This window comes from Petromyzon marinus, chromosome 9, assembly GCF_048934315.1.
Source record: "Petromyzon marinus isolate PM22_M1 ecotype Great Lakes invasive population chromosome 9, UKy_Petmar_22M1.pri1.0, whole genome shotgun sequence".
Lineage (NCBI taxonomy): Eukaryota > Metazoa > Chordata > Hyperoartia > Petromyzontiformes > Petromyzontidae > Petromyzon > Petromyzon marinus.
Genome location: NC_133675.1, coordinates 8,455,035 through 8,468,617, shown reverse-complemented (window position 1 = coordinate 8,468,617; position 13,583 = coordinate 8,455,035). Strand labels below are relative to the sequence as shown.

The window sequence follows — 13,583 nt, the reverse complement described above, 5'->3', positions numbered from 1 at the left end:
CTCGGATATTTGCGTCTCTTCTGGGAATGGATACAAATTCCTAGAAACTACAAGTCCTCGAATGTTTCAAACACGTGTCTGATATCTAGAGAAACATGTAGAGACAAATGGAGAGGGAAAAAATGGTTGAGTTGCACAGACCAGCTTTGCTATTATCTTCTGGGTACTGGTGTATTTTTTTTACGATTGAATATTTACAAATGCAAAATTCTGCAATTTAGACCCATATGGCAGACAAGACTACCGCATTTGTTTTTTGGGAAAAAATGGCAACTCTTATCCGCTGTTATTTTCACCGATTATTGGAGTGGTTTATCCTGATATTCATATTTTGTTGTGGATTACTGTAGCTGGGTGGCTAAAATTTGCGATTTATCGTTGATGGAAATTTTCAGTGCCGCATTTGCAGGTGAGGTCCCATCCCACATCACCGCAAAGTATTGGAGTTCTGCTGTACCTACTGAAGTGGCAGTCAGGTTCACTTAAATACAATAAAAATATAAAAACACGAAGTTTTACATTTTTTAATGTTACTTATACGACTGAAAATTACAAAATGCACAAAACTTGTTTTTACTAAGTGTGCTTAGCAATTTGTTCAGATGCTTAAGCTTTATGGCATCACCACTTGTAGCAGGTCATTTGTAATTCAAGAAAAATCCGTTAAACATTTTTTTTACAAATGGCATACATTTACGAAGCACAAACCTCATGGCGAAGACAAGCAGCTGCATTATCTACTTAGTGATTACAATGTTTAAAAAGTCCCAATTATTTTCAATACATGATCCAAATTGCAATGTAAAACCTTTGGTGCCACTGCAAAACATGCCATACCACAAAATTTTGGCATTTTAAGAATGAACGCTTGTCTCAAATTCTGAACACGTTTAAATTAACTGTATTTGATTATTTTGAAAACCCTATATTACATGCATACAGTACATACAGTAGAACACCTTCATAATTAAAATTAAGGGTATTCAATTTGTAAAACTCCAATGGTATAATGAAAAATGCAAAAACGTTGCTCCTGTGCACACAGTATATATGTTTTTTTTTGCAACAGAAGGCCAATATAAGAATTAGCTAGAAGAGGCAGAAAATAAATCTTTGGAAATTGTTTACAAAAGGCAAATGAACACCACAATGTCTAAATGAAAAAGTAGGTGTTTAGACCTAACCAACAGAGCACAGATCAACACAAAACAAGCATAACCAAATGTAATAATGTACAGATTTACACTTTTTAGAGCTGTCAAATTGATTACAGATTTCAATTCTTAAAAAACAAGATCAAAAACCATACAACCAAATACGTAATAACGATGCAGAAAAAACCTTATCCAAGTGTAACTGGGGCAGGAATTACACAAACATGCTGTATCGCAAACACCAGCACCTATAATGTATTATTGTATTTTTTATGCTCAAATTTTAACTTGCACAACGGCCCATTGGTGCTACTGTGGTTTAAATCATGAATACAAAGTTTCGGTTTCAGCTCCATTTAGCCAATATCTGCCAGTGAAATACGTCCACGCTATGTTACAGACACCCCACAGTTATCAGTTTGAATTTAAAAGCAAAATACAGTACTAATCACTCCGCCTCTACATTACCATAATGGCTATTATTAGTCTAGCAAACTATAAGCTACATAAAAAATATTTATATACTACTTCAGATTAAACAGTCATGCATTTATTACAGTAGACGCAGAAGATATGTCACATATTTACACTGGTGCAAACAATTCTAGAACCTTTGATGCATTTAGTACAGTACTGCCAAAATGATAGTTTTTCCAAAGATAAATGATATGAAGTGCTTAAGTGAAAACCGTGTAAATGATCAATAGCTATTACTGTGTTTTAACAAGACAGTATGGTCAAGAGCAGAAACAATTTTGAAAAAAAAAATTGTAATTATAATAGAAACAAAATACACCAATAATTTGATAACCTCTAACCAGAAGGCCAGAAATAAGGAGAAAATTAAGGAAATTCACAGGTCAAGCAAGAACTGATAAATGAGAGGTTGAAAATCAGTCAAGATGCTGATATTGTGGTGCATCTGGAAGCACTTGCCGTCAAGTTATGCATTTACACGTGCAAAACGTTACTGACTTATTTTAGCAACTGACTTCGGATATTAAATTACTGTATATACCTTAAGATGACTCGTAAAACATAGTAGTGTAATAAAAAGCAGTATTATAGATTAATGTAAAATTTATGTCTCAAAAGTAAGCTGCATATAATTGTCAGGCCACATCCAAAAAACAAGTAAACGGGTTATAATTTTTATCACAGCGGATCTTATACTTGCATATTTTAGTCCCCTGTAAATCGTTCTAGAATCACTGCAGTCTTGTTGGGATAAACTCAGACCATAGCACGGTAAGGGCCCTGCATCTTCAGATATTGTATTATGAAGGAAGGTCCACTGCTCACAATGGGGCCAGGCAGCTGACTCAGAGGGCAGTTCTCAATACTCATTATGAGCAGCTTTGAACAAAGGGCCAACTCAAAGGGTAAGTTGTGCAGGTTCGGGTTGTCATTCAGGTAAAGCTCTTCCAGGTTCTCCAGTGTTCCTGCAAGCCAGAGAAAGCCCGATGAATGCACAGCTGAGCCAACCACTCATTTTGTAACCGCCTGAAAAATAGCCCGAGATTTGGTGAGGTTTTCTGGGTTTATATCAAGCACATCGGTTTTTTTTTTCGAATGGATGTCACATCACAATCCAAGGCCCTCTTGAATTTATTGGCTCAGGTCAGCCTTTCCTGGATAAATATAGGGCATTATTACCACTGCAGTATAAGCTGGATATAAGCACACCCCTTGGGAGCAATTCTTGCTGTGCTTATATCCAAAGTGTGCTTATATCCAAAGTGTGCTTATATCTGAAGTTGCCCTTTGCCTTCCCCCCCAACAGTACAAATGCATTGGTTATATCCAGCTTGTACTGTATTATAATAAAGTTTACCGAACTGTACATTGGTTTCCATCAGTGTTAGCACTGTACTTCCACACGTATTGGTTTGTTCTTGGCAACACATGAGTTATGGGTAAATATGCTTACATTTTCAAAGCTGATGCTGTCTTAACATATTGCCATTATAAAAAAATGGACTTACCTATTTCTTCTGGGACATGGGTGAGCTGGTTTTCCCCAACCATGAGGTGTGTTAGGCTGCAGAGGTGACCGATTCCTCTTGGCAGAGAAGTCAGCTGGTTGTTTGTCAGAACTAATTTCTGTTCCAGAGTAAATGTATGCAGCAGAAAGCAGCCATTGTATAAATTCAAAACTATAGCATAGGACTGTATCACACAAGAGATATTGTAAGTGTTTTTGTTCTAGCCTGGTAGGCATCGCAAACGGAAAGATATAATTATCAGCACATTTTGGACTTCTGGAATACCAACTATTTTTTCAGAACAAATATGATGCAGTACACCAAGTCCTCAACGTATGCTGCTCCTATATAAGCCGTTTCACAATAATGTTCCCAAATGAATTGGGGGACGTAAATCGATTTAAAATGCATTTGATTAATAACGTTGTTTTGAACATTTAAAGTAAAGAACGCAATCACACAACGCCACGGCTCCCCCTATTGGCCGCTCAAGCCACAGTTTACAACATCTCCGCTGCCATCTCTGGTGATGACTCTATTAACTGATATTATTTATATAAACTTGTAATAAACTATTTCGTGGGTATCTTGTTAGTTTTTTTTTGTTACTTATATGCTTTCTGCAAATTGATGAAAAAAATAACCCCCAGGAACGTATGCTACATTTATATCATTAAGTCAATAGTAAATTAGGTTTAGATTGACATTGTTTCGCCTAACGTCACGTTTTTCAGGGACATATTCCCAAAGCAGAGGCCTTAGCATATATCTACATAAACTCATGTAAGGTATAAACAAACTATCAACTTTTTATGTTATTAGGTAAGACCCACTGAGCTATGCAGCTTTTTTTCAGAAGCAACCTGGCCAGAAATGATAGCTCAACGAAGTAGCGTATCACATGGAAAGGTATAGCAGCCAAATACTCCAAAAGGCATGTTTCTAACAGACGAGGTATGCCAGCAAAGTTCTCTACCCGAGTAACAGAGATAGGAGCTTGGCAAGTAGATACGTTGCAAAGTATTTTGTTATTATTTTCTCCAAACCTTCAGTTCAGTGTGATGCCAAATGCCAGCTCAGCAGCAGTTTAAGATTGTTCGGGTGAATTATGGATTCGAATACATTGCAGCACAAATCAGTGATTGAATTCCTCATTAATGTAGGAATGGATCCATGAGACAATGTTGGATATTAATGGAGACGATGCACCTCCAGTGTACCAAGTCAGGTTGTGGTGAAAAAATAAGTGTAAATGGAATAGAAATTATATTTCAGAAGACCCTCAACTTAAGACATCCAGTGGAAGCAACGGACGCAGAAATGTGAAAAAGAGGTTCTCGTTGTAATATCCAAAAAAGCATGACAAGTTTTGCTGGGTATATCAGAGCCAAGTGATCTGATCCCGCTTGAAAACCTGGGCATGTCAGTTCGGTCTGGGTCCCCAAAATGCAGACACCAATTAAATAGCAAAAGTTAATTTTTTTCAGATTTTTTTAAGCCATTTGAATAAAAACAAATGTGGCTAGAGATAAAACCTGGATTCATTACTGGGACAGAGGCAAAACAGGAAGCTATCCAATGGAAACACATTCAACACTTCAAAACATTAATGTAATCAAACTAGAAGACCATGGCGACATTTGATAAAATGCCACAAAGCCAGAATTGGTGGGCAATGGAATGCTGCCAACAATTGTAATACATAAACAATAAACCACGGTAATTATCAATTAGTGATCAGCTTAACATTTTAAAGAGGATTTTACGTAAATAGGGTCTTATGGAGAGCCACTACGAACCTGCAAGTCCTTGAGGTAAGCAATTTCATTTGGCAGAGACTCCAACTTGTTCTCTTCGAGGTCTAATTCCCTCAGCTTTCGCAGATTGCCCAAACCATGAGGCAGTTTCCGCAGAAGGTTGTTAGACAGCACCAGTATCTGAAAAAAATGTGCATAAGTACATTTTTTAACTAAAAACAACCTAACAACCTGAAAAAAGTATCATCTTATATTTATGCACAATGAGCGTTATTACATACAAAAGGTCTTGTTTAATTACAGTGAATTACACTGACCTCTAGAGATGTAAGCTCTGAGATGTCATCTGGAATTTTGGTGAGCTGGTTTGTGGCCAAGTTCAGTTCAACCATACTCTTCCAGGTGCCAATGTCCAGAGGCAAGGAGGTCAGCTGATTATCCTAAGAAGAAACACAATAGCCAGTTAATTAACTTCGGTGCACAATTCCATTGACAGGAATATATTTTATCTTAAATGCAAAAAGTGGCTCACAACACCCTCGTCGTATTTACCTTCATGTTCAGTTTACTGAGGGCTTTTGCCCGGGAGAAGATGCCAAAGGGAATTTTGCCGATGTGGTTGTGCTCCATGTTGAGGGAATAGACCGTAGTGAACTGGGAGGGGCCACCCACAGGATAGGCCTGGAAACAGTTTCTGGCTAGGGTCAAACTGCTAAGGTTCACCAGGCTTGAAAGAAGACCCTAGAGGAGGATTACACATTTCAGTGTTACATTACAGTGCAAAAACAGCCCCACCCAGAAGGCGATTATATAATATTGAAGAAAAAAGTTGAAGTAATGGGTTTAGGTATCACACACACCTCTGGTAGAGTGGAGATGTTATTGTTTTCCAAATTTAAGTCTTCCAACTCGGTGCAGTTTGCTAGGGTCGTGGGCACTGCAGAGAGTCGGTTGTATCGCAGACCGAGTCTGTTCAGGCTTGCCAAGTTACCTGTTGAGGCAAGAAAATTTGCAATTAGTTTTGCACCTAACACATTCGCATACACATTTTCAAATGTAACTCGTGTTCCCAATGTATACAGGTATGTGTACTTTTTGGTCATTCAACTTTAATGGCTTATCTAAAATAACCAAGGATAACATAAACTGATTTAATATTATACTTACTCATTTCCCTTACCATAAAATATAGGATGTAAAATACAACCAAAATATAATAAAACTGTCCATTCAGAAATGAAAGACACTTGTACGCCAAAATAACATGGAAAGACGATTGAGTGGTGTATTCCCAGCATAAGAAACTTTTTTTAATAGCATATAAGCACCATTTAATTTTAGATGTTATACAAATATGCTTAATATGGAGGGAAAAGCATGAGGACACTGCATTATGAACACCGCAAACCAAGTTTGATTCCCAGAGATGGCTAACATCAGTGGCAAGTGACATCTCAGAACTGTTACGAACCAGCATTTATTTTATTATTTTACTTGAATTGTTTACATTTTCTGTTTCCTATTTACGTGACCTTACCGAAAGAACCAAGAATAAGCATACCGAAAGAACCAAGAATAAGCGTGAAGTTTGGTCAAACAATCCCCATGACTAACCAGTGGGGAGGCTTTCATCCAGCAGGAGATTGGCAAATAACTGTAATTATTATAAATATACTTGTTTGTGCCCAAGTACTTTGCCAAGTATTTTTGAAAGCTACAGTATCATCATTATCATTCTATCAATATGCAATACATTTTTATACAACAGCTGCAATTGTGCATGGATATCACTTTATGGCATAAAATACATGATGGCATGAGATAGTTTTCAAAGTTGACTCCTCTGCGTTTCTCTACATTAAATGTTTGGATTGCATTTTTACAGCCCAAGAAAACACGACCAAATTAAAGCAACCTTTATATTCACTGATGATTTACAGACATACAGCAGGAAAACATTGCGTGTGGTGCCATCCCATGGGGGTTAGAACAGTATTTGGTTTCAATACCGTTTCACTAATCAGCACACTGTGCTAAAAACACCAGTGTTTTGTGCGTATAAAAAAATTTTGGCAGTGGTCCTACCGTGCCGTCTACAAGTTCTCCGAAACTTAAATGCAAAATGCTGAACTGCCAAAACTTACTAACACCATCCTCCATAATGTGCAACTAACGGTCTCAGAAACTTGGCAAAGAATCACAGCAACACTATAATTGTTTCACTGTTGAAAATTAATTCTGAACAGAAACCTATTGAGTGTGACGACATCACTTCTCATGAAAAAACTGGTTTGTACTGACTTGATGTGGTAGTGTATTTTTGTAGCTACAAATGTACCTTAAGGATCAACCCACAATGCTAAATTTAAAACAAAAATAGTAACTTGAGTTAAAATGTCAGACAATCAGCAAGCATAACATTTTGCCATGGCAGGATGTGTACATAAACTATTTCACATGCCTCTGAAACATATATCCCTGGCTTTCGCTTCCTACATTTAAGAACAAACTGTTGCAAGAATAAGTTAAGCATGGGACTTTATCACGGTTATCTTTGTTTTTACTATCCTTCACAGATAAAGAGATGGTGGAAAAACACAAAGTACATGCTTAATACATATAAAGCTCTACAGCATTCGCAATTTTCTTATGCAAGCCACAATTATATTTGATGTGAGGTGCAAAACAACCATTGTCCTGCTATAACAGAGCATAATTGGATACTAACAACTTAAAATTATCACAGATCGAGTTATATTGCAATCAACTGTGTTTGGTCTAACACAATTCCCTGTGGGGTGATTTGTCTGACGGCTTGACATCAGTCATTGATGATTGGTTTGTGCATGGAATTAGCTTTCTCGCTCAAGAGTGGGTTCATAAATCTAGGTTTGTGGGTTTCTAGTCTGCGTTTGTGGTCTCGTGGTCTCGGTTTACTGGGTTGTCAATTTAGGTTTGTGGGTTCGTAGTCCAGGTTTATGGGTGCATAGCCCTGGTTTGTGGGATCGTATTCCGAGTATCAGGAAGCTCAATCCAGTTCCTGCGCGTAGGGTGTTCGTGGTGCATCGTGCTGATCGATGTTGTGCTCAAACGGAGGGCACCATGGACACCATCTGATAAGCAAGGTGTAGCGTTTTTTTTTATTATGGTAAATGTATTTTATAATCTCTTATATATTTGAACTTTGTATACTCTATACTATTTTGTGCACAGTATTCCCTTTCTTATTCAAGAACTTGCTATTCATTATTTTGTTTATCCGCGAATCGCATCTGGAACGCTACACGACTGCATCGAGAAAGAAAGCGATCAGATAAAGTGATGAGAAAGAATGCGATGCGAGAAAGCGATGAGATAAAATGATGAGATAAAGTTACGAGACAAAAGATAGGTTTTCGTAAGCCAATGTCATTATCCGCGAAATTTGACATTCACGAGAATCTCCGGAATGTATTTCTCACGAGCAACGAGGGAATACTGCATCTCAAATTTTACTGATGTAATGTTGTTTACATGTGAAGTGCTCTGTGTGACAATTTTATTGTGAAGGCCGCTCTGTTAGTTTTAGTGACCGATTTAAATCTTACCTATACTGTCGGGAAGGTCAAGGAGCTCATTGTGTTGAAGGTCAAGGTTGGTGACTTGTACACAGTTCCCAATCTCCTCTGGCAAGTGCTCCAGTTGATTGTGTGCCACATCTAGTGTCAATAAACTCCTCAGTTCTCCTGGAAAACAAAAGAATGCAAAATGTTTTCGTGCTTATGGTGTAAATATCGAAAACAAGAAATACTAGAATTGCTGAGCAAGTCAAAACTACTTTGGCAATCATTCTATGCACCCAACATTATTATCTTACCACATGCTTAAAACTGTTGTAGACTGTTTAAAAACTATTGGATGACTTTCTGCCTCACCTGGAAATTACATTCCCTCCCTATATATTTTAAGTGGTTTAAAGCATGGACGTTTTTATACTTCATCCTTATCTTGAGTCAGTGAGGCATGACATCATGGTTACACATCTCATTTGTGGCCACATAGGTGTCAAGGTAAGCTTATGTTATCCTTACAATTCCTCTTTCTGAAAATTAATAGGGACTATTAATTTGTGGTGTAAAGGGCTATCTAATTTTTAGAGCTTTTTTTAAAATACAATATTTTTAAAAGCCTTTTGAAAATTAACAGCTCAATACAATTAACGAATGGAACTGCATAGAATAAACCTAATTACTATACTAACAACTGGCAATATATTATACATGCTGCATTAAAAACAAAGAACAGTTCAACTTTATAACCTCAAACTGTAGTCCAAAGTTTAGAGTTATACATTAAAGGTTACTTCATACACCTACACACCCAGTTTAAAGAATTCCTTTGTGCTATTTTAGTTAAACATTTTTCAGACACAAATGTGTGGGTTGGTTTGAACAATGTGACAAGAGAAATGCATTACTCATCTGCAGTCTCTCTGTACTGCACTAATGTAATTACATTACTTAATTTATGTAAATGTTTAAATTGTAATAGGCAAAATATATACTTTAAATAAATCTGAAATCTTAATAAAAAAATTTAGACAAATGCAATATTACTGTGGTGGTGTTAACAATGTAGGATTAATATATTTTTGACTTGTTTGTATTCGACCAATTATCTTGTTGCTTTGATTTGTATAACTTCAGGTCACCCCTTACCTATCTCGGCTGGGAGCAGCTTGATCTTATTTTCTCGAACACTCAGCATGGTGAGTTTACTTAAGTTCCCAATGTCCTTTTCCACCTGCAGTGAAAACAGTGTAACAAAAATGCTTCAATGCTCCAGAAATAATCCTTTCATTGTTGAATAACGTAGAATTTTGCAATTAATTACAAAACTATTGTAAAACATTTCAGTGGGTGATATGAAGCTGAACTGGTCCATCTGCTTTAGGATAGTAAACATTGGCAAAAAAATGTACGTAAAACGTATACATCACTTTGTGATCCATCAATGAAGAGCAACTTTCCAAGTCCAATTCATTATTACCGTACTTTACATTTCAGCCAGCATGTTTAAACGACAAGTCTTATCACCTGAGTGATGCGATTGAAGCGCAGGTACAGCACAGTGAGCGAAGTAAGACGGTAGACCACAGGTGGAATAGATCTCAGTTTGTTGTGGCGCAGATCCAACATGCGCAGGCTGGTGAGGCCTGTCAGCGTGTCAGGGAGGCCGGTCAGTGAGTTTTCATTGAGCGCGAGAGTCACCAGGTTCACCAAACAGCCAATCTCTGTCGGTAGGCACGGAAGACGGTTTCCATAAAGGTACAGCTCTGTCAGCTGTGTCAGCTCCTGAAAAACAACACATCATCAGTTAGCGGGTGAATTTTTTTTGTTAAACCAAAAGTAGTGAAAGCCAAAACGAATACGATGTATTTACTTGCTCATATAATAATGTTGGGCACTGTATATGAAAAAATACGACTCATCCAATTTTTTACAAGCTCTGCACATTTAAATTAGGATTTAGTATCCCTCGACTGCTGTAATATGTCCAACAGGCTAACAGCTGACCACACTGTCCAAACAGCTGCATGAACCATAAGTTCTATGTGCATGCGCCACACATTAATTTTAAAGTCCGTGCTCTGCACAAACATAGCTACTCTCTCCCAAACATATTGAGCTGCAATGTGTTATCCAACAAATCACCAACACAACTTTCTCAACAGAAAATTAACTTGAATTAAAAACTGTATTTGTGCTAGGATGCATTTTTTCTAAGTGCACAACAAGATTATCACATTTTGCACAACGAAGCAGGTGCGATTGAAAATGTTAAGATTTTCTTAACACACTTCCCGATACCTTTATGTTTGGAGGCAAACTTGCTATGGAACGCTTTGCCAAGTCCAGTCGGGTAGCATTCTGCTCCTTGCACTTGTTCAGTTCTTTCACCACTTCCATGTTGGAAGACTTCTTCCGTGGGATTTGCGAGTTGGGACGTTTGATAGTATTGTCTACAACGAACGCCACCTGCCCTGTGCCACCACCCGAGTCCTTTTTGGGTTCTTTCTTCAAAGAGCTGTTGCTGGCACTCATTTTGGTGCTTATGTAGTTGTCCTTGCTAGGTGCTAAATTTTGGAGACCTAATGGATGTTTTTTTCAAACGATTACGGGTGATCACAAGTACCGAACAGTTCCGTATACTTCGGAGTTGTACGTTTACATGTATAAAATTATGCGCTACACAATTCTGTGTTAAGTGAGATCATTTAAGTTGGCTATGGTATCCATTGATCACAAGCAAATCCAGACTGATGTTCTTCAAAATCTAATAGACCTAGGAGTGGGGAAAGAATGTAAAACAATCAAGGATTTTGCAGCATGTTTCTCTTCTGTAATGCAATACCTTTTCACTGTTAATCAGTTAAGTACCAGCACTCAAACCAATGTCTCCATGTGTGTGAAATATAGCAAGTACACTGAAACACATATGCTAGATTGTTAGCTTTACAAGTAAAATGCAACCTCTGGGAATATCAAAGCACATGCACTTAACAGCAATAGATCAATTGTGACATGGAGACAGCAAACCCAAAGACTGCTTTCATCATCAATACAAAGCTTTCAATGTGAGAAGTGAAACATCCCTTATAACCAATTAGAATGGATCATTGGCACCAACAGAGAACACTAAAACACGTCAGAGCGATCAGCACAATAACTCATACATCATCCCATCGCCAATCTCCAGAGGCCGACCACTTAAACATTTAGGATTTTATATTTGTTGGCTGCTGTTCAAAGAAAAAAAATCCCTGCAACCAGACTTGGCAGCAGTCACGAGATGGAAACTACTGTACTCGCATAACTTCGCACAAAGGTAAACATTAAATGTTAAATCTAAGTTTTAATTTAGTTTAAAATGCAATGGAATAATTTCCAATTCACTATCAGCTGCATTACAGATTTCAAGCTTGGCGTGTCAAGCATTGTCAGTTTCTCCGCATCCCACGGATGCCAGTAATGTAACGCGCAGCGTCAGCGCTGGCACGTAATACACGCACGCATACAAGGGCCATTGTACAATTAAAGCAGTGGCCGAGACAGTGTTCGACGGGCTAACTATGAGGAATCCCTGGCATTTGCACTGCTGTTGTGCAAGTCGTGAACGTTTCAACAGTTCACCTCATTAAAATGAAACCAGCAGCGAACGTGTATTCCTGTACAGTCGCGTGAAATGGAACAACAAAATCACGAAGCACTGCAGCCAGCTCTCCCCTGTAGAGCAACGGCAGCGCAACAACATACTCGCAAACGCACCAAGACGTTGGTGGCGCTATAAACATCAGAAACACGCGGCCAAAAAGTGAGAATGCCTTACGTTGCAATGCAGAGCTGTAATGGAAATAGTTTAGGGGCGGAACGCACGCACCCTACCAAATGCCAACCCTACACCGAACCAACTTACCCGCGATAGTAAAGCCCTTTCACTGACCCCAACACTACCCCTCAACCCCAACCTTCCACGATATGTTTTGCGCACTTGTAGTTTACGTGGTCTCAGCGCAAATCTACTCCAGCGCTTTTGGAGACACCAGTGAGTGGAAGGGAACATGATCGGAGTGATAGAACATCATTAAAGTCTTGACACATCATGGAGATGTCATGATTGCTATATATGTATTTGAATTGTTTGCCCTCGTGTGCATTGACCGTTTCTTACCACACGCAAAACACCAATCAAAAAGCAATTAGTCAAACACCACAGAGCAAGATCCTCCTGAAAGTCGTGGGAACACCGTAAGATTTCCTGAATACATGACATAATTATTATATTAATTCGCCTTCCTCGACGACTCTCGAGACACATTCAGTGACGGCACAAACAAAACAATCAACATTCAACCGATTTACACTGAAATCCTACGATACTACCCGCTCACCCCGTAGAGACTCCGCCTCCCCGACCCTCAACCCGTCCACACCGTCCCGCGGGGCCCAGTGCGACCTCGCGCGGCCGGGAATCCAGACAAGGACGTGGCTTCAGGCGGGGCCTACACCGCAGCTGCGAACAAACAGTCGATGCGCGTCGCCGACGAATCGAGCACGGGTTGCGCGAGACGCTCTTCGTACCTCGAGGGAGGGCGATCGCCGACGCAACAGACGCAGGTTGGGCGGTCGAGAGCGAAGTGAGACGCGCGAGAGACGGACACCGAGGAGAGAACGGGCTGGCGGAACGCTTCACATTTCCTAGCCCGCTTACGCTGCTGCCTCTCCCTCGCTCTCCCGCCGCTCACGCGCCCATTGGTCCGTCGCGCCCACGTGACGGCGCCTCTGTCCAATCGCGCACGGAGACGCGAGGGTGGGTGTCGATTATCCGCGCTGTGGATTGTAACTCGGGTCTGACGTCATCGCGAGCGTTCAACTTGAAGGGGGGGAAAAAAATACACGGCGGTGCAGACAGAAGCGTGGGCGGTGTACCACAGCGTTTGTGCGACGCACAGCCACAAACACAAGCATGACCCTGCACAACAGCATTTGTACTCAGCATAGCTCAAACAGAAGCGTGGCGGTGTACCACAACAGCATGTGCGGTGCACAGCCACAAACAAGTATGGCAGTGTACAACAGCATTTGTACTCAGCATAGCTCAAACAGAAGCGTGGCGGTGTACCATAGCATTTGTGCAGTGTACAACAA

General features: G+C 39.5%; 1 protein-coding gene across 1 annotated transcript; it reads right to left on the bottom strand.

Annotated features, from left to right (window-relative positions):
* Positions 1-510: 510 nt before the first annotated feature.
* SHOC2 (SHOC2 leucine rich repeat scaffold protein) lies at positions 511-13,263 on the bottom strand. The gene is made up of 11 exons (XM_032950597.2): positions 13,017-13,263; positions 10,746-11,220; positions 9,972-10,229; positions 9,594-9,678; positions 8,484-8,621; positions 5,757-5,887; positions 5,449-5,637; positions 5,214-5,336; positions 4,939-5,076; positions 3,140-3,257; positions 511-2,596 (listed from the first exon to the last, which is right to left on the bottom strand). Exons 2-11 carry the CDS (start codon positions 10,977-10,979, stop codon positions 2,388-2,390), a joined length of 1,623 nt encoding a protein of 540 aa, XP_032806488.1. The 5' UTR covers positions 10,980-11,220; positions 13,017-13,263; the 3' UTR covers positions 511-2,387.
* Between the last annotated feature and the right edge of the window lie 320 nt (positions 13,264-13,583).